At 37.4% G+C, this 19,490-nt stretch overlaps 1 protein-coding gene across 6 annotated transcripts; it reads left to right on the top strand.

The window, feature by feature from the left end:
* The first annotated feature begins 440 nt into the window (after positions 1–440).
* Positions 441–18,210, top strand: usf2l (upstream transcription factor 2, c-fos interacting-like). Of its 6 annotated transcripts, none has more exons than XM_077721506.1 (11): positions 443–808; positions 1,238–1,278; positions 1,838–1,935; positions 3,004–3,123; positions 5,178–5,340; positions 8,219–8,303; positions 11,096–11,134; positions 13,164–13,222; positions 13,410–13,504; positions 14,550–14,678; positions 17,003–18,210. In XM_077721506.1, exons 1-11 carry the CDS (start codon positions 774–776, stop codon positions 17,090–17,092), a joined length of 954 nt encoding a protein of 317 aa, XP_077577632.1. In that variant the 5' UTR covers positions 443–773; the 3' UTR covers positions 17,093–18,210. The 6 variants fall into 6 exon arrangements, with proteins under 6 accessions (XP_077577634.1, XP_077577633.1, XP_077577632.1 ...); XM_077721505.1 differs by having other exon boundaries at positions 3,001–3,123; XM_077721508.1 differs by lacking the exon at positions 11,096–11,134 and having other exon boundaries at positions 441–808.
* Positions 18,211–19,490: the final 1,280 nt, after the last annotated feature.

Raw genomic sequence — 19,490 nt, 5'->3', positions numbered from 1 at the left:
AAACTAAATCTTACAATAAGATGACCATGTGTTTTTATGTACTTGCATTTGGTTAAAAAAACAGACACAAAGAGAAAACCTCACTTCAATTACAAAAAAAATAGATCTCAGAGAATTATAATTATTAATTATAGACCCACTTGGAAAAATATTGGTGAATCTAATTAAATACATTTATTGTCATTATACAAGTATGACATCTAAAGCTTCACATTCAAGTACTTAAATAAATAATATAATAACAAATAAATAATCAATAAATAAGTAGTCAATATGATAAGTAGTCAACAACATAGATACTAAAAACAAAACAAAAAACTTATTAATCGAGGTGACCCATTCAAGTGTCGTAGTAAATCTTGCTATTATCTAATAATAAAGTCAAAGAATAAGCAGCGTTAACTCAGATGTTGCGTTTAAGGGTTGCATACATACGAACATTTAGAAATCCATTCCTTAGTTGAATCGTCCGTATTGTAGCTAAACGTCAACATTTGGACACTACGCGTCTTTTTGAGGACTATTTAGCTGGCCCGGACTTGACAAATTACTGCTAGGATAGATGGAAATTAAGCAAGGTTGCAGTGACTCGGCTTAACCAGCCGCAGTGGCAGCCCCGCCGGACTCCATTTTGCCTGCGAAGCCGAGCTGCGTCTCACGTGTCCTGGGCTGTCTCCTCTCACATGACCCGAGTGTTTGTTCCCGTGATCAAGTACTTCCATCCCCATCCGTGGAATTGAAGATCCATTTTTTTTTTTTAAATTCCAACCCTGATGGATATGCTCGAACAGAGTCTGGACAACGCCAGGTAAAACCGTATCCCAAAAAATGGCTAACATACACAAGCTAAGCACAACATGCTAATAATCCTTTCCCGAGTGAAAAAGAAAAGTCATACTTTATAAAAGAGGTTGTACCTGCATCCACAAGATTTTTTTGACTGAAACGTGCAACCTTTTTGAGACAAATGGACCGTTATTAATACCACAAAGTAGTTTTAAATTGTGAATAAGTTACTAAAAACAGCCTAGCAAAGTTAGCTTTTGGTAGCTCTTTAAACTAGTGTAATGATGTCAAGTCATTTAAAATATATATATACGCTAGACCAAAAAATCCTTTACATTTCTATTTTTTTGTATGTATGTATCAAATGTATAAAATGTATTAAATCACCCATAAAAAACGACTAATGAAGGTTATCGTACTAAAGTGACATTAGTGTTGTGTTTATCCGCAGCCAATATAAACAAGAGGAGGAGGCGGTACAGGCATCAGACGGTAAGAAAAATATCAACTTTATGTCATATTTCTCATTTATATGATACGTAATAATAATTAATATTCACCTTGCTCACATTTGCATTTCTATTTGTTAGAGTCGACTGTCCACTCTTTTAAAGTTTTTGTTCCAGTCACTTTTCAGTTCAGTTTTCTCACAACTTATTTTTTACCTTGAGTTACGAATTCGTAAGTCAAGATAACTCCGTTTTTTCATTGCAGCATGCAGCACTTTATCAACAGGCCTCTGAATTACACTGTGAAGTAATGTTGTTACACTACTTTACTACTACTAGTACTACTACTACTACTACACATCTATGTATGTGGTGTATGTAAAATTCACAGTACACACCCAACCATATCAAGATGACAACGTCTCCATGCGAGTTGTGTTTGTTTTTGTTTTTAACCCCCCCCGGGTGGAAGCGCTCAAGTTCGGCGTGACTTAGGATAAAGGCCGTTTTAACCTCTGGGTCTTTGTTTATTCTTGATGAACTAATCTAGTCAGAGTAAACAAAGTAACAAAATGTTATTTTTTTTTTTTGAATTCCTTTAGACGGAACCGGGGACGAACAGACGTCGGTGACCATAGAGCAGGACACAGCGTTCGTGGATCACAACATACAATACCAGTTCCGCACTGAGGGGGGACAGGTGAGTGGGGAGGAATTTTAATGTGGGCCGGACCATTTTAGATATAATATTTAGATTTTTTTTAAATAAATGGATTAAAATAACTGGATTAAAATCCCTGAATATTCCATTTTTTTATAGATCGAAAACAATGTTTATTTTAGCTTTTTAAAATTTATTTCTAGATTTTACAAAATATTTTTTGAATTAAAAACTGAAAAAAATGATTAAAAATTGTAATTATTGATTTAAAAGGGGGCAATCAGGAAATTTGATATACATCTATACTCTTCATTTTAATTTGATCCTAAAACAGAAAGTCGGCACTCATGATTGACTTTCCCGGGCCGCACAAAATGATGCGGCGGGACACATTTTGCCCCCGGGCCGCCACTTTGACACCTGTGATTTAGTTACTAGTCATATTGAGTTTGGATGTTAAGTGCCATTAATGGTATTGGGAAAAAAAACATCCGGAGCCAATCCTTCCAGTTTTTAATGAATTGCACATAATTTGTTGTCAAATCCATTGAGTTGAACGTTGACCCTACCAATATGGCGGCCACATAGACACAAATGGTGCTTACTTAATCTCGCCCTCTAAGAAAGGCGATAGTTAACAATTATGACTGATGATGTCACTTTCAGGTTAAAAAAAAACTTTTTTTCCTCAGTCAAATTATTTGAGTCTAGCCATTTGTATTCGTACTATTTATTATCACTAAATTAGCGTGCAGGTAAAGTTGGTACCCAGCCATCCATACGTGCACGTTTTGGCGTAAACATGGGTTGAGAAAGAGAGAGAGCGTGAGCCTTATCATGTGATTTCAGTCCGCGATGGGATTGGCATGAGGCCGCCGTCACATGTTAGTCAGGGGAGGGTGAGAGTCACATGACGTGTGGCAACAAATTGGGTCTCCCTTGCAACAAACAAGGCCATTTTTAAGTTGGGTCAAATCCATTCGGAAGCATTCTGTGTTGGACCTTGTGTGTGAGATGATCAACAAATCTGCCAGCCAGGTATGATTGTGCAGAAAGTGGAATTTACAAAAAATAAACAACCTAAACTTTCTCTACCTGTTTTAGCAGGTGACGTACAGGGTGGTCCAGGTCACTGACCAACAACACGAAGGACGGGATGACGGTGACGGGACGGTGAGCGTCGTTTCCACGACGGCGTTCAGCAGCGCTTCACAGGCTGTTGCTCAGGTAAACCATTTTTTAATGTAGCTATTTATTTACTTTTTATTTTAAATGTATCAACACTTGTTAAATGCCATGTTGCATATTGTTTGCAAACATAAAATACCAGTGTGCAGTGGACTTATGGGACTTTTCTAGGGAAGAACCATTGTTGTTGTAGTGGCTTACTTGGCCGCTAGAGGGCAGTGCTCACTATTGATTAGGTACACTAACACTGTTATTGAGGTAGATTAATGAGGAATTAATGCATTAACTGTTTTCTTATTACAGTTATTTCTAAAAATGCTATTTAAATGTTTTTTGAGCAGAGATATGTATTAACTTGTATGATTCACACTGGAAAATCAATCAAAATATATTTTTTTATGACATTATTTATAGAAATTGTTGGAATTATCAATATTTTGCGTCATTCACTATGGAAATTATCTCTTGAATTAGTAGTTAAACATTCTTTCCTAGGTAGACTTATAACATTTTAACTTTCTCATGAGACTACTGCCTATGCAAAAAAAGATCTCACTTTTATTTGATTATTTATGTGTATGGTGTAAAAATGTGGGTGTGTTGTGGTTAAAACTGTACAGCATTGTACTAAAAATACACTTTATCTTGTGGAGGAGAAAAGGTTCTGTTTCCTACCTCTTGTTAGACTGTGTAGGTGTTGCTAATGACGTCGTAGCTAACCGAGTGTATAGGTGCAGAGGCACTTTAATTTGAAGTGCTCTACCCTTGAACGTTCAAATGAGGAAGGACTTAATGAGAAACTGGATTCCTACTGACCTTGAATGTGGTTGGGCAAGACTTGCTATCTCAAAAATGGGACACCCACACATCTATATTAGAAACAAGAGCAGCACATAGCAGCATACATTTTTCTATGTACAGGTGTAAAGATATCTAGTAAATTATTTATGATTTAGTACCTGTGGTTACTCTTCTTTTTTGTTTTGTTGATTTTTGTGGCCATTTTGGATGTTACAGTTACCAATACTTTTATCTTTCCTGGCGGTTATCTTTTGGAAAAAGTTAGCAATAATTATGTTTTATTTTTTAATTTTTTTTTTGTTAGTCGCAAATTCTTGCTTAATTTAGTAGTAGTGTGTGTTCACACACTTCATGGTTTTATTCATACACCATTAGTTTGAGTTGTGTGGTGCGCAGGTGTCAAAGTTGCGGCCCGCGGGCCAAATCTGGACCGCTGCATCATTTTGTGTGGCCCGGGAAAGTAAATCATGAGTGCCGACTTTCTGTTTAAGGATCAAATTAAAATGAAGAGTATAGATTTATATTACATCTCCTGATTTTCCCCTTTTTAAATCAATAATTGCAATTTTTTTAATCAATTTTTTCTGTTTTTAGGTCAAAAATCATTTTGTAAAATCTAAAAATAGAATCAAAAAGATTAAAATGAAGAGTATAGAGATGTATGCGACCTGACACACTTGGTGTGGTGCCTTATGAAATATGACATTTGACCTCTGACATTTTTGACTCCTAGAGACGCCTAGTGGCTATTCCTCGCTATTGCTCCTAGAAGTATCATCTTCTCAGTGTTGTATTAAGTAGTCAGCATCCATACCCCATGCCTGATAAATGATGATAGTAAAGGACAGAAGGAAATTATGACAGTACTAAATTATAATGAATACTTCAAAAATAGGTTTACTTCCTCTTTAAGAACGGCTCGATTTGATCCGCCACATAGCAAGAGGGTTAATGACTTGTCACAGTCACAAAGTGCACCGAAGGGTGAAACGTTTGTCTGCCAAGGCTGAAAAATTTAAATTAACTGTTGGGTTTGAACCAGCTTTGTTCAGCAGGAACGCTGCTTATTTTAGCTGAGCCCACCACTCCATTTTTTCCACTTCTTTTCCCTCTTTATCGCAGCTGTCAAAGCACTTTGCAATGCCAGGGATGGGTGGGGGTCTCACACATGGACCAGACACGCATTTGGTCTGACAAGAAAGCGAGGTGGTCTCTTTTTTTTTTTTTTTTTTTACCTGGCGCCCGCTCACGCTCGCTTCGTCCGCCGTCTGCTTCTCTTTTATCTGTCGCAGGCGGTGATCCAGAACCCTTTCAGTAATGGAGGTAGCCCAGCGGGGGAGTCGGCGGGAGGTGAGACTCGCTTCGCCTACTTCCCCGCAGCGGCGGTGAGCGACGGGACCGTCTCGGTGCAGGCCGCCGCCGCCGCCGCCGACCCGACCCTCACACAGGCGGGAGGTGAGTGCCAGAGGGAGGTCTCTGGCTCAATTAGGAGAGAAGTGCACCGAGGACAGGGTGACGGGAGGCAGAAGGGCAAAAGATTGAACATTTTTTTTCCATTTTAATACATGTCAAGTTTTTTTTCTCAATATTTTCCCCTTGCCTCCCTTTGCTCTTCCTTCAGTACAGTTATTTCATTCTTGTATTTCTTTTATCATTTTTTTAAGTAAGTCAAAATAGATCATATGCAAAATATTGATTATTGTCATCAATTTATTGTTTATTTTTGTTGTTGTTCAGACAAATAAATAATCCATAAATAATAAATTAAAAAAATAGTCTAATATAAGCAATCAACAACAATCAGACTAATAAATTATTCTATTTAAAATATGTGATTTGAATTGAAGGCTTTTGTTGTCATTATAAAAGTATAATGATATTTAAAGCTTTTACCACATAGTGGACAAATAACAACAACAATCAGACAAATAAATAAGAAATAAATAAGTAGTATACAATCGTCCAACAACAATCAGACAAATGGATTATCAATAAATAAGAAATAAATAAATAAGTAGTAAATAAGTGCCCAACTACAACAATCAGAAAAATAACTTATCAAGAAATAAGAAGTAAATAAACTAGTAAATAAGAAATACATACATAATTAGTAAATAAGCATCCAACAACAATCAGAATAAATAATAAATAAATAATCAATACATAAGAAATAAAAAAATAGTTTATAAGCATCAAACAACAATCTGACAAATAAATTATCAATAAATAAGAAACACATATAAGTAGTAAATACATGTTCAACAACAACAATCAGACAAATAATTAATCAATAAATAAGAAATAAATAAACCAGTAGTATATAATAAATAAATAAATGAATCAGTAAGAAGTGTCCAACAACAACAATCAGACAAATTAATTATTAATAAATAAGAAAGAAAGAAACAAGTAGTAAATAAGAAATAATTAAGTACTAAATAAGCATCCAACAACAATAATGGAGCCAGTAACTGACAAAACATGTATTTTTTGTTTTAAATTAAGCCCTGCTGGTACCTCTTCAAGAAATGCTTTGTTTGCAAATATTACAGGATTACTATTATTAATTAGAAGTTGCCTAGTTGTTTCATTTATATCAGCGAAAAAGTATGATACTGAAAAAAAAACACAACTACTAGCTAAAGGTTTTATCTTGTGTCCAAATTTGACACGGTCCAATCCTTAAAAAAATCCTCATGAGTCATTCTGAGATATGTGTCTCTGTGTAAGCTATAATTCACCACATAATTACTTGGATGGATTTATGATTGACAGTTACGCTAATCTATCTGTCTTAAGTAGCAATTTACAACAAGGAGCTAATTGCATTACACGCGTATCACATAAATACATCACAAATACACTCGCATATTTGTGAAGTGACAGATAGTGGAAAATCTATTCATAGGACGTAATGGATTTAAACCTCCATAAAACTGCGTTAACTTGTCAAACGCGGCGTTAAGAGACTGTGATTAAGTGAATGGAGTATCTTTGCTGAATAGGACTAATTTACGTACTCATTTCCGTTTTTTTGTGTGGTAAGGTTCAGCTTCGTTTCCCGGTAAATAGTGGGACATTACTATACATCCCATAGATGTAATTTAATTCACCATGCATGCCAAGGTATGTTTCCTCTTTTAAGATCTAATCACATGTTTACTCTGCATCACAAGAAGGCAATCAAAGGCATCGGGATTTTAAACTTAACGAGTAATATGCATATATTACCAGAGTTTTCAGTTTACTAGTACAGCACGTGATAGAGATGAATTCAACAGTAATCGGACGTTTGGTCGCCCAGACGTTTGGTCGCTCAGACGTTTGGTCGCCCGGACCTTTGGTCGCCCGGACGTTTGGTCGCCCGGACGTTTGGTCGCCCGGACGTTTGGTCGCCCGGACGTTTGGTCGCCCGGACGTTTGGTCGCCCGGACGTTTGGTCGCCCGGACGTTTGGTCGCCTGGACGTTTGACAACATGTCAGAGTTTACTGTTGAAACCAGCTCTCAAAATTATATTCACCCGGGCGACCAAACGTCCGGGCGACCAAACGTCCGGGCGACCAAACGTCCGGCGACCAAAAACGTCCGGTCACAGAATTGGACCCAGTGGGTTTTTAATTTCTGATGAATTTGCTTTCAACTGTGATCTAAAACTAATTTCCATCAATTAAAAAATGATTCAAAATTACTTTGGAAAAAACACCTATATACAAAATGCGTCGTGTAACACCATTTGTTGACAACAAATCTCTATTTTGACTGTTAGAAGTGTCCCAAAGTCTTCAATTTGATGTTTTTTAGTGCTCAGAGAGTCGTCTTTTGGCACATAGAGCTGATTAACGACGCTCGTGCTGCCCATTGTGTCTCTAGGACATATTTTTTAGGGGCGCGTGACACGCGCACATGGAGAAGACAAATGAAAAGTGAGTAACGGCGGCAAGCGATCCACGTGAATGGATGGGCCTCATTTGTCACAATTGCAACGCCGAGTCATGTGAGAGAGGCTAGCTGATGTGTCATACTTAGCGCTGAATTGTTGCTCAAACGCCCGACAGGTTCCCACTTGTTGGCGTTTTTTTTTGTAAAATCACATGCCACTTTTAACAAAATTAAGGGCATCCCATGGCTAAGAATACCATCTATGAACACAATAACTCCATCTTTGTTTTGTTTTTACAGTGGTTCACTTTTTTAAAATCTTGTTTAATGCTAGTAATACTCAAATGTTATTGTAAAATAATGCCAGTGCAGGTGATAACAGTTATATGATGATAAAATGTATGCTGAGAGTGTCAGTGTGTTTTAATGTTTAATGTTTGATGCCCTCGTTAGGCCAATTCTACGTGATGATGACGCCTCCTGATGTCATCCAGACTGGCGCCGCGAGAAGCATCGCCCCACGCACTCAGTCCTTCTCGTGAGTATCATTGACATCAGGACATTTAATATATATCTATACTCTTCATTTTAATTTGATCCTAAAACAAATTCGGCACTGATAATTTTCTTTCTTGGACCGCACCAAATGATGCGGTGGGCCAGATTTGGCCCCCGGGCCGCCACTTTGACACCTGTGCGCTAGCATTAAAAAAATGTCAGACAAACTACAAGAGCATAGTCATATTTTTCTATTTTTTTATGATAAGCCATAATATTTTACTATAGTTAAATATAGCGCTATAAAAGCTACTTATTGCCTCACGACATTTTCTTTGCATCATCTTAGTTTAACAGTCAACTGTGTTTTTGCTATCTCTGTACAAACGTCATACATAACGACAGTGCCTGGAACCCCCAAAGCAGAACGAAACCCATTTCGTAAAGATTGTTTTTTCCCCTTAGACAATAATCTCAGGGAATTATTTTCAGGGTCAAACGCTCATGCTTGTGAAAACCTTTATTCACTATACCAGTAACTGTCAAAGCACAAAAATAACCATCCTTTTTTTTCTTTATGGCTTTTCAAGCAATTCCCTGCTGATTTTTTTAGCAACAACTATTTATATTCAGGTTCACTCATTGGTTGTCAAAAGTCGGACATCCATATGATGTATTGGAAAAGTTAACCACAAAACTACCGTATTTTCACGACTATAAGGCGCAGTTAAAAGTCTTAAATGTTCTCTAAAATAGACAGTGCGCCTTATAATCTAGTGCGCCTTATATATGGGAAAAAAACAGAAAAACGAAAAACCACCACTGTCGGATATTAAAAAAACACAAACGCCTGAACTGAAACATTACTGTTAAATATGCAGATCAGCCATCTTAGTTTACAAAATCTTCCATCATATAGCTCCTCCCCCACTGCAAGATTTTATACAAAAAAATCCAAAACATCAACAATGGCTGGCCCTAGAGGTGACTGTAAAGTAGTGAGTGAGTGCTTCATACCTGGAAGTCAATAGCAATTATCGTATTTTCACCACTATAAGGCGCACTTTAAAGTGTTAAATTTTCTCCAAAATAGACAGTGCGCCTTATAATACAGTCCGCCTTATATATGGAAAAAATGTCATTCACTGAGGGTGCGCCTTATAATGCGGTGCGCCTTATAGTCGTGAAAATACGGTAGATAAAATATCCAATCCTATAAAATTACTGTTAGCAAAAGCTTAATTAAAAAAAAATGTATTCCCCTTATGTTAATATCAACCAAATGTGTACTGTAATATGGCTTTAGTCCAGTAGATGAAATCAATGGCCTGCTATTGGTCCATGGGTCATTTCTTTTAGTATTATTTTCTTGATTGTCAATTATCAAAGGTTAAAAAAGAAAATTCACCATCTGCAGACTTTAATATTTTGAGTAACCATCACTTGGTTGCCATTTCACTTCCATAATAAAGTTATCTGTCCCTTACACTAATATTACAAAAGGCCAAGCAAGTAGACAGATGGCTCCATGTCAAAAAAAGACCAAAAAAAGAGCTGCATTTAACCGAGACCTATAAAAAATATAATTTTATCGCGATGAGTGAGTCCCACGCACCAACCCTCTCTACATGGTACGTACCGACCAGCTCTAATGAGGCAATAAAGCATTAAAAATGACTTTGATACTTGAAGAGCAATTGCCCTCCCAATTTTTAACAAGGAAAAATAAAAGGACAGAAGCCATTACTGATATCCTTTACATATTTACTTTTACAAATGACAGTATTATACCTGCTGAGGACCCCTATTGCTAAGTAAGATAGTTCATTTTATATTTGCCAAATACCTAGTTCTATTTTGGTTGTGTCAATTTTTAGGCGGTTTTACTCACTTAAAATATGTTACTTGCTGATCTATAAAAATCTGTATAAAAGTCGAGGACCGGTATTGTTATAAAAGTATTCGTCTGAAAATTTTAGATATAATATTTAGGTTTTTTTTTTTTAACAGATGGATTAGAAGAACTGGATTAAAATCCCTGAATATTCAGTTTTTTTATAGATTTAAAATAATGTTTATTTTAGCTTTTTTTAAAATATATTTTTAGATTTTACAAAATGATTTTTGAACTAAAAACACAGAAAAAATAATAAAAAAATGACAATTATTGATTTAAAAGGTGGAAAATCAGGAAATTTAATATACATCTATACTCTTCATTTTAATTTAATCCTAAAACAGAAAGTCGGCACTCATGATTAATTTCCCGGGCCGCACAAAATGATGCGGCGGGCCAGATTTGGCCCACGTGCCGCCACTTTGACACCCGTTTTTTAGGCATTCAACTTTGAGGGTTCCATCGCTTGTTTTATCAAGTTTGCAGCAAAATCATCCTAAAAAACATTACATTTAACACTCCTCACACAAAGCAAAATGAGTTGCCTTATAGTAAAGTTTCCCCCTCCGTCAGGGCAAAGCCGCTTACCTTCTACAACAAGCACATGACCAATTGTCAAATCGAGTTAAGTTAATATCAGCACTTGTTAGCGTTTAGCCGCTACTAAAAAAACCTGCTGTTGTTGTTTTGGCTACAAAAGCCTCATTGTTCTACATTAACCACATGACAACCAGGAGGAGGCACAGCATATGAGAAAATCATTTTTTTTAGGGGGTGTGTCATCGTCATCGTTGTTGTTGTTGTTGTTGTGTGCATGATTGTTTCCGTCTGGGCCTTTTCTGTTTTTTTTGTTTTGAGTATGAACTAATCAACAGTGACATTTCCCGTTTGCCAAAATGAAGTAAAAACCTCCCCACCTTATGTGCCATCCGCAGAGATGAAAACGAGACGCTGCGGCACGAAGGTTTAAACTGGTGAGGAACGCTTTGCACATCTTTTCTTCCCTTCCTTCCTGCTCTTTTTTTCCCATCACCACCATCACAGCAAATTCCCGTTTGCCGCAAATGAACTAATCAAATTAGATCCCCTAGCCAAGAAGAGCTCCCTCTCTTTCCATCCCTCCCTCTCTACCAATCCCCCCGGTGATTCCCCCCTTCGTTCTTGATGTGTGAGACGCAGATGTAGCGTTCCCTAAGCGCTAACCCTCATCCATTGTTGTTAGCCCAGCAACTCATTCCCCCACCGTCAGGAATTAGAAATTAGGTCGGTGCGCTGCGTCTGGAAACAACATCTCCAGTCTGGTTGCGCTCTGGCCTCGCACGTATCTATAGCAGCTATGTTATTTGTCCTGATAACGAAATGATGCGCATTCGCTAGACAATTTATTAAGCTGACAAGATGATGGGATTCTGTTAAAAACCTATTTCACGTAGAGATCCTACAAAACGCTCACATTAGAGACAGAATAGAAGACCCAGCAACTCTGAAAAAGGGGTTGTTTAAAAGAGATGCATAGATTCTAGACTATAAGTCGCATTTTTTTTTTACTGGATCAGAGACTTAAGAACTAGCATTAAGTACACTGGGCTGCTAAGCAATGGGTGGTTATTTGATAATGGGGCTATGTATTTGTGTATAAGTGCACTTCATTACATGAAACCGGAAATAATGTAGTCGTTTCTGGTAAAACGCACAGAGGCAAATTGGATTGGATTGGATAACTTTATTCATCCCCTATTCGGGAAATTTCGTTGTCACAGGGCCAAGAAGGTGAGGATGCAGAAATAGGAAAGGCATTTTAGACATAAATAGATAGGTAATAAGTAAGTTATTAAATAAATACATACACACATATTGCTACATCTATGTGGATGTATGTATATATGTGCTTATATATGTATATGTTTGTATATATACATATATATATATATATATATATATATATATATATATATATATATATATATATATATATATATATATATATATATATATACATATATATACATACACATACAAATATATATATACATACAAACACACACATATATATATATGTATATATATATATACATACATACACATAGATGTAGCAACAATGGGCAACAAAAGCAGGAAAATACCGCTTTCACACTTAACACAGCAGATTGCAGGCATGTAATTAGTTGATTTTTACAATAGTTGTCAAGTAGCCATATTAGCTGTTGATTAAACATCACCTTTTATATTATTATATACCATTAAGCAGTGATTTTGTGTCAAACAGACCAAGCAACTGTGTGAAAGAGCTTGCCTACTCATATGACTTCGACTGAACCATGTTGAAATCAATATTGCCATTGTCCATGAAGTACTTTATACCTCACACTAGAACCCGATGTCACCTAATTGTCCGATTATAGGATCACTCGTCTCTTGAGTTAAAGTACAGCAATGTCTCCTCGCTTGGCTGACTTTTGTGTGAAAGGCACAGTTTGGTAGCTCTCCTGCTACTTTTTCAAAATGAGTAAAACGATAGAAACCGGGCCTGCAAAAGTCTTTAATATTTATACTCAGAGGTGATACCAGAAACCTTCATGCTTTGCTGCGCGGTTGGAAATGGTTTCATTGCCACGTCTTAATTAACGGAATACCTGAGGGAACGCGCCTAGACGAGAGACAGTTGTCTCATTAGCCGGCAGCTCCGGATGCCAACAGACGGTTCCCTCTGTCATCACCCGTCGTTTTACGGCACGTTAAAACGCCATGCTACCCCTCCAGGTCCCACCTGGGAAGTGGAAAAGGTTGTTTCCGCTCCAGGTGGACATTTAGGATGACGCCATTCAAGTTTGGTGTCAGTACCACCATTAGAAAAGACATTGTCAAAGATAACCGTGGAAAACGGTTAGTCATGTTTTCGGGGGATTAGGTGAAAGTCAGGGTTGTGTCTGTTGTAGTATGTGACAAGGTAATGTGCGATTATTGTGGCGTGTTGAAAAACAAGCGTGTTTTGTTTCTTTGAAGGAAAATGGAAGGCCCGCGAACGCCGCGAGATGAAAGAAGGAGAGCACAGCATAATGAAGGTTGGTAATTAGCCGTGATTGCGGCCTTTTCACTTGGCTGACAAGGTAACACAATATTACAGGCGGCCTTTCGGAATCGATGTGTGTTGTGATTGAATTGATTCCAATGAAGCCACCAGAGGCTGCTGTGGAGCTGTCAAAATCCGGGGGATCTAAAAGGAAAATTATGTCCCCTTTTTTTTTTAAGTTGAAAGGAGGCGGAGGGACAAAATCAACAACTGGATTGTGACGCTCTCCAAAATCATCCCTGACTGCAACATGGACAGCACCAAAACTGGAGCAGTAAGTTGGTGTCTCAATCACAGTACTACAAGATGAGAGGCTCTGAAAATCCTTGAAAAGAAAGGTCAAATAAGTACCGTATTTTCACGACTATAAGGCGCACTTAAAAGTCTGAAATTTTCTACAAAATAGACACAGCGTCTTATAATCAAGTGTGCTTTATATATGGAAAAAATTAAAATGTGTTATTCGTTGAGGGTGCGCCTTATAATTCAGTGCGCCTTATAATGCATTGCGCCTTATAGTCGGGAAAATACGGTATTCAGGATACCAATGGTATCACAGTACAAAGTGGATTCATCATTTAAATTAAAACTTAATAAGCAATTATACAGTAGTAGAAGCAAGCAATAAAGTGAAACGGTACAAAAAAACTGAATGGTTAGGTAGTGTTGCCTTGGTTTCATGGTTTTCATGTGTGACCAGCATTATGAGTAGCTTTTAATTAGCAATTTGTGCTAAACCCAGTAATGTATTTATCTATTTGCTTTTGGTCAATTTGGCTATTTAAGAATTTGACCTTAAAGCAGCCCAAGTTTTTTTTAAGTGTTTCATAAGAGAAAATTGACTTTTGTTTATACACAAATACATTTGTTTTACACTCCCCATTAAGTGTGAAATAAATAAAAAAAAGTCAATCTTATAACAAGCTATTATTGATGGTCAGAGTGAAAAAAATAAATTACGTTTAAGTTGCAGGCCCAGCAAAACTATGACAATCTAAAAATGCAACTTATAGTCCGGAAAATATGCACATTGGTCAATAATCTCCTAAATTGTGTAACTATGAAGTTAAAAATGCAATGTATGGTCCGTAAAATACACACATTGTTCAATAACCTCTTAAATTGTGTAACTATGAAGTTAAAAATGCAATTTATAGTCCAGAAAATACTCACATTGGTCAATAATCTCCTAAATTTTGAAGTAGTTAAAAAAAGGGGGTTAAAATATTTTATTCATTAAAATAGCGGGTATGTACCCAATTATTGTGATGGATGAGGGTTAGACTTTAACCCAAAATGTGACTGTTTTGCCCTTCCAGAGCAAAGGAGGCATCCTATCCAAAGCATGCGACTACATTCGGGAGCTCCGCCAGGGCAACCAACGACTGCAGGATAGCCTGAAGGAAGTGGAGAGGATCCAGGTTGACAATGAGCTCTGCAGGCAGCAAGTAAGGCAACATCAGATAGCAAATAGCTTTTCAGGATGTTTGTGGGATTTACCCCCCAAAAGAAAATATATTCATTTACAACGAGCTGCTGTTATTTTCAACTACTTCACAATATCACTATCACCAATGCAATAACACACAAAAAATATTTTATGAATCATCATTAGGATTTTTCTAAAATATTGTTTTGACTAAATTAAAAATATAAAATAATTTTCACTTCATACGCAAATTTAGAAATTAAACTAATGTGGAAAACCCACAAAAACAGCCAAAAATATATTTTTTAAAAAGCCTATGTCTTATTATTATTATTATTATTATTATTATTATTATTAAAAAGGGGGAAAAAAACTAAAGTAAACTTCATACCCTCACAAAGCCTATGTCCGATTATTATGTCCGATGACTTTGTCCGATAATTTTGTCCGATTATTACCGTATTTTCACGACTATAAGGCGCACCGCACATTTTTTCCATATATAAGGCGCACTGTATTATAAGGCGCACTGTCTATTTTGGAGAAAATTTAAGACTATTAAGTGCGCCTTATAGTCGTGAAATACGGTATGTCCGATTATCATGTCCGATTATTATATGGCTTGCCCTTCTTTCAACAGACAAATCCATTGTAACAGTTTTAATTTAACAAACATTTAATTAACACTACAGTTAGTGTGTTCATAGCCAAAATATGCAAATATTTCTTAACACACATTCATACTTTCCCCAGTGGCAAACACAGATGAATCAGGTTAAATAGACCCATTTGCTTCTTCAAGTCTCTTTCCCACAAGAGTGAAATCCACCATCTCCCCGAAGTCTATCTCTTCATTTCTTTTCCCAGTCAATCCCAGAGTGGTTTTGGTGGTTTTGTGCCTCCCTCAATCGTACCATCAAAGTACTCTGTATTTACCGGGGAGTGAAAACAGTCAGGCAGCCAACTTGCATTCTGATCTTTATCTGAGAGTATAGAGTTTGACAGTGGACACCTCTACACCCCGCTTCTTAAAGCTTAACATGATCTTTTCCGGAGCCCCCCATGCTCAAGAGGTAGGAGGTGAGTTGGCACCCAGCAGAGTTGACGCAGCGCATCTTCGGGTAATCCCTTTGCTTGGTGCCTTGATGCTTATGGCCTACTGTGGTTAATATAGGTTTACGGCAATGGGACAAGGGGGGATTGGGACACAGAGGGATGAGTTATGAGGAAGTACGGTGAGGGAATCGGCTCACGGGATGAAATGTGAAACATCATTGATTCCCCTGAAGAAACTTTGCCTGATATTATATAGGGCTGCTAGGATGAATTGCCAACTCATATATTATTAAGTTAATCGACATCTATTCTGATAGTAGATTCATCATTTAGTGCCAATATTGTTCAAAAGCCTCTTGATCGTACAGTGTCTTTGACAGTAGATAAGTATTATTAGATGTTTTTATATACCGTGTTTTTACGACTATAAGGCGCACCGCATTATAAGGCGCACCCTCAATGAATGGCACATCTTGGTTTTTTTCCATATATAAGGCGCACTGGATTATAAGGCGCACGGTCTATTTTGGAGAAAATTTAAGACTTTTAAGTGCGCCTTATAGTCGTGAAAATACGGTAAAAGGAAAAAACATTAAAGTTTCCACTTTTATGTCTTCCTGAAACATTGTTTTCCTTTTTTTTATTTAAAAAAATGTTTTTGACTTTGGTAATTCTCATTAGAAACAGGTGATTTCTTTTGAGAATTTCTATTGAGAATTTGATATTTTATAAGTATTTATATATATTATAAGTATTTCCTTTTGCTTTGGAACATTGAAAAAAATAGTTACCATATTTTCACGACCATAAGGCACACTTAAAAGTCTTACATTTTCTCCAAAATAGACAGGGAGCCTTATAATCCAGTGCGCCTTATATAAGGAAACAAAATTAAAATGTCATTCATTGAAGGTGCGCCTTATAATGCAGTGCGCCTTATAGTCGTGAAAATACGGTAATTAGCTAATATTCATAGTCTGACCATTCACAGCGTATAGTTTTGGTGTTTTTTAGTGCACTTTTTCAGATAAAAAGTAAAACCCAAACTAACATTACAGCGAAGAAGATCAAATCAGATGACAAATAACAAAAACGCATTCATCAACTCTCAATTCATCATTTCTAGCAGATAAATAAACAACTAACACTTCAATACAAACAATTCAACAACACACACAGAGACAGTATTGACCACAAAAAAAAAATACAACTGAACCTGACCCCTATTTCTTATGTGGTACAGGACAAACATATGGCTAACACTATCCTTCTATTTTGTCTGTCGAGATCGAAGAACTGAAGAACGAAAACGCTTTACTGAGAGCGCAGCTCCAGCAACACGGCATCGACGTAGTTGGGGAAACGCCGCCGCAGTAGCCACGCAACAGCCTCCATCACAGCGCTACTCGGAAAAACCAACAAAAGACTCGCCAAGAATCACATCGGGCGAACTTGTCGGAGACGTCCTCTTCCGAAAAGATGCAACCGACATGGAGGCGACTCACCCGAGGACGATGATATCTAATTTCATAAAGTCTGCCGCAAAAACCCCGCCCACCACTACTTCCCTCTTCCACCCAGGATGTTATGATCATGACTTTGGACTATTAGTCGACGCTTTCCGACTCCTTTTATTAATGTCCTTATTTTTTTTTAGCTTCTTTAATTTATTAGTCTGCTTGGCGATACAAATCGCTAGACGAAGACCAGTTACGTGACGAAAAAAAACGCCCGAAAAAGTCAATCACTCAACTCGCTAACTTTGGCACAGGCCTTTTTTTTCAAGTGTGCAATTTTAAAGCTCCCCACTAGAGCAAATACTTGAAATGTTGGGCATTTTATAGAGGAATCCCATTATCGCAACATGCTAACGAAACAAGGTGTTAGCATAGGACGTGTGGATGGAAACCTTAGCGATAATTGAATATGCCGTCAATGCTAACCAGTTTTTATCCCTCGAGTGAATGAAATAACAGCATGTGTATGTATATTATTATTATTATTTTATTTTTAAACATCACTAATCCATTCTCTATGTAGGACTCCTGAGCCAAAAGCAGAAAAGATGGGTACTTTCTGCAAAATGGGAAGTCGAGGCAAAGAAAGCAAATGCTACGCAGACATTCGCTAATTTGCTAATCATCAAAAGGTCGTATCATGGCTGATTGGTCCCCAACCCCTGCCCTCAAATCTTCTTCCGAAAGGGCAAAATGAAGAAGCTGAAGCACCCCCTCCCGACCCAACCCAACCCCGCTCTGTAGCAGGCTTACTGTCTCTCAGGTTAGATTGTAAGACATCTTTTCTATGTATAAAAGAAAGGTTGAAAATAAACATTTAGCTAGCTAGCTATTCTCTTTGACAAAGCTTGGTTGTCACTTAGCGACTCACCCCTCAGATTTGATGTCAAGATAAGGAATGAAATATTTGTTTCACCTGTAAAATATTGGTAAGCTCTTGTTATATTTTTCAACTAAATACAAATTGTATTTGATGCATTTTAGTTGTGGATTGATTTATGTTTACTGCTCGTTTGTTGCTAGGCAGAATTCGCTGAGTGTAATTAATTGTGGAGAAGGAGAGAATGGACAAGGAGATGGAGTCAGGTATGTGCTGGGGATTTTGGAGATGGACTATAAGGCGCACTTAAATGTCTCAAATTTTCTCCAAAATAGACAGTGAACCTTATAATCCAGTGCGCCTTATATATGGAAAAAACAAAACGAAAAAACACCACTGTCAGATATTAAAAAAACACAAACGCCTGAACTGAAACAATACTGTGAAATATGCAGATGCCATCTTAGTTTACAAAATCTTCCATCATATAGCTCCTCCCCCACTGCAAGATTTTATACCAAAAAATCCAAAACATCAACAATGGCTGGCTCTAGAGGTGACTGTGTAGTAGTGAGTGGTTCATACCTGGAAGTCAATAGCAATTACCGAATTTTCACCACTATAAGGCGCACTTAAAAGTCTTACATTTTCTCCAAAATAGACAAACGGTGCGTCTTATAATCCAGTGCGCCTTATATATGGAAAAATGTCATTCATTGTGGGTGCGCCTTATAATGCAGTGCGCCATATAGTCGTGAAAATACGATATGTTAATCATTTTCATGCAATAATTACATTGTCAAACCATACTTAGCATTTTTAAAAGTCTTTTTTTCAGTTTTTTTCCTACTTCCTATGTGTATTAAAGGGAACTTTTGCTTTCCTTTTCTCGGAAGAGTTGCAGCCATTGTGGAAGTTCCCCAGTGAACAACAAAATGTTGCAACACCATGGGCCCCTCCAAAACTAGCTTGAAATTCCTCTCATGTTTGCTTCCTTTCACAAAAACAAAACAAAAAAAAGCTTTCCTCTTCATTACTCCCTACTGACCGCTTGCATCCTACTGTATTTTCTTTCACAGACTGACTGACCTCCCTTGCCTCACTTTGTGTGCTATTGACGGGGTGACGCAGAGTCATACTGGAGTTTTTCTTTCTGGCGGGGTCAAAGCCGCCGTGAGGGTTTTGCGCAACCGACAGGGGCGACGGCCTCGATGAGGAGGACCACGGCGGCGCCTGTTGAGGTGAGTCTGGCCGCCGACATGGTGCCTGGCTTTGTTTGGGGCCCCTTGCTGATAGGACCCTTGCCAACAAAACATAAGTCCAAATGTACACCCCCAGTGGACAGTTTTTCGGTACACCAAAGCAAACGCGACTGCATTTGATCGTGGATGGTTGAATTTTATACTATTAGAACAAAAAAAACCTTATAAATTCATAT

The sequence above is a fragment of the Stigmatopora nigra genome, chromosome 7 (genome assembly GCF_051989575.1).
Source record: "Stigmatopora nigra isolate UIUO_SnigA chromosome 7, RoL_Snig_1.1, whole genome shotgun sequence".
Lineage (NCBI taxonomy): Eukaryota > Metazoa > Chordata > Actinopteri > Syngnathiformes > Syngnathidae > Stigmatopora > Stigmatopora nigra.
This window is presented reverse-complemented; position numbering and strand designations above follow the sequence as displayed.

Bases quoted from the DNA above. Each gene is read 5' to 3' on its own strand.
- usf2l (XM_077721505.1), top strand. From the start codon at position 774: ATGGATATGCTCGAACAGAGTCTGGACAACGCCAG. The intron at 1,279-1,837 runs GTAAGAAAAATA...GAATTCCTTTAG, and splicing joins GGCGGTACAGGCATCAGACG to ACGGAACCGGGGACGAACAG. The intron at 13,223-13,409 runs GTTGGTAATTAG...TTTTTTTTTAAG, and splicing joins GAGAGCACAGCATAATGAAG to TTGAAAGGAGGCGGAGGGAC.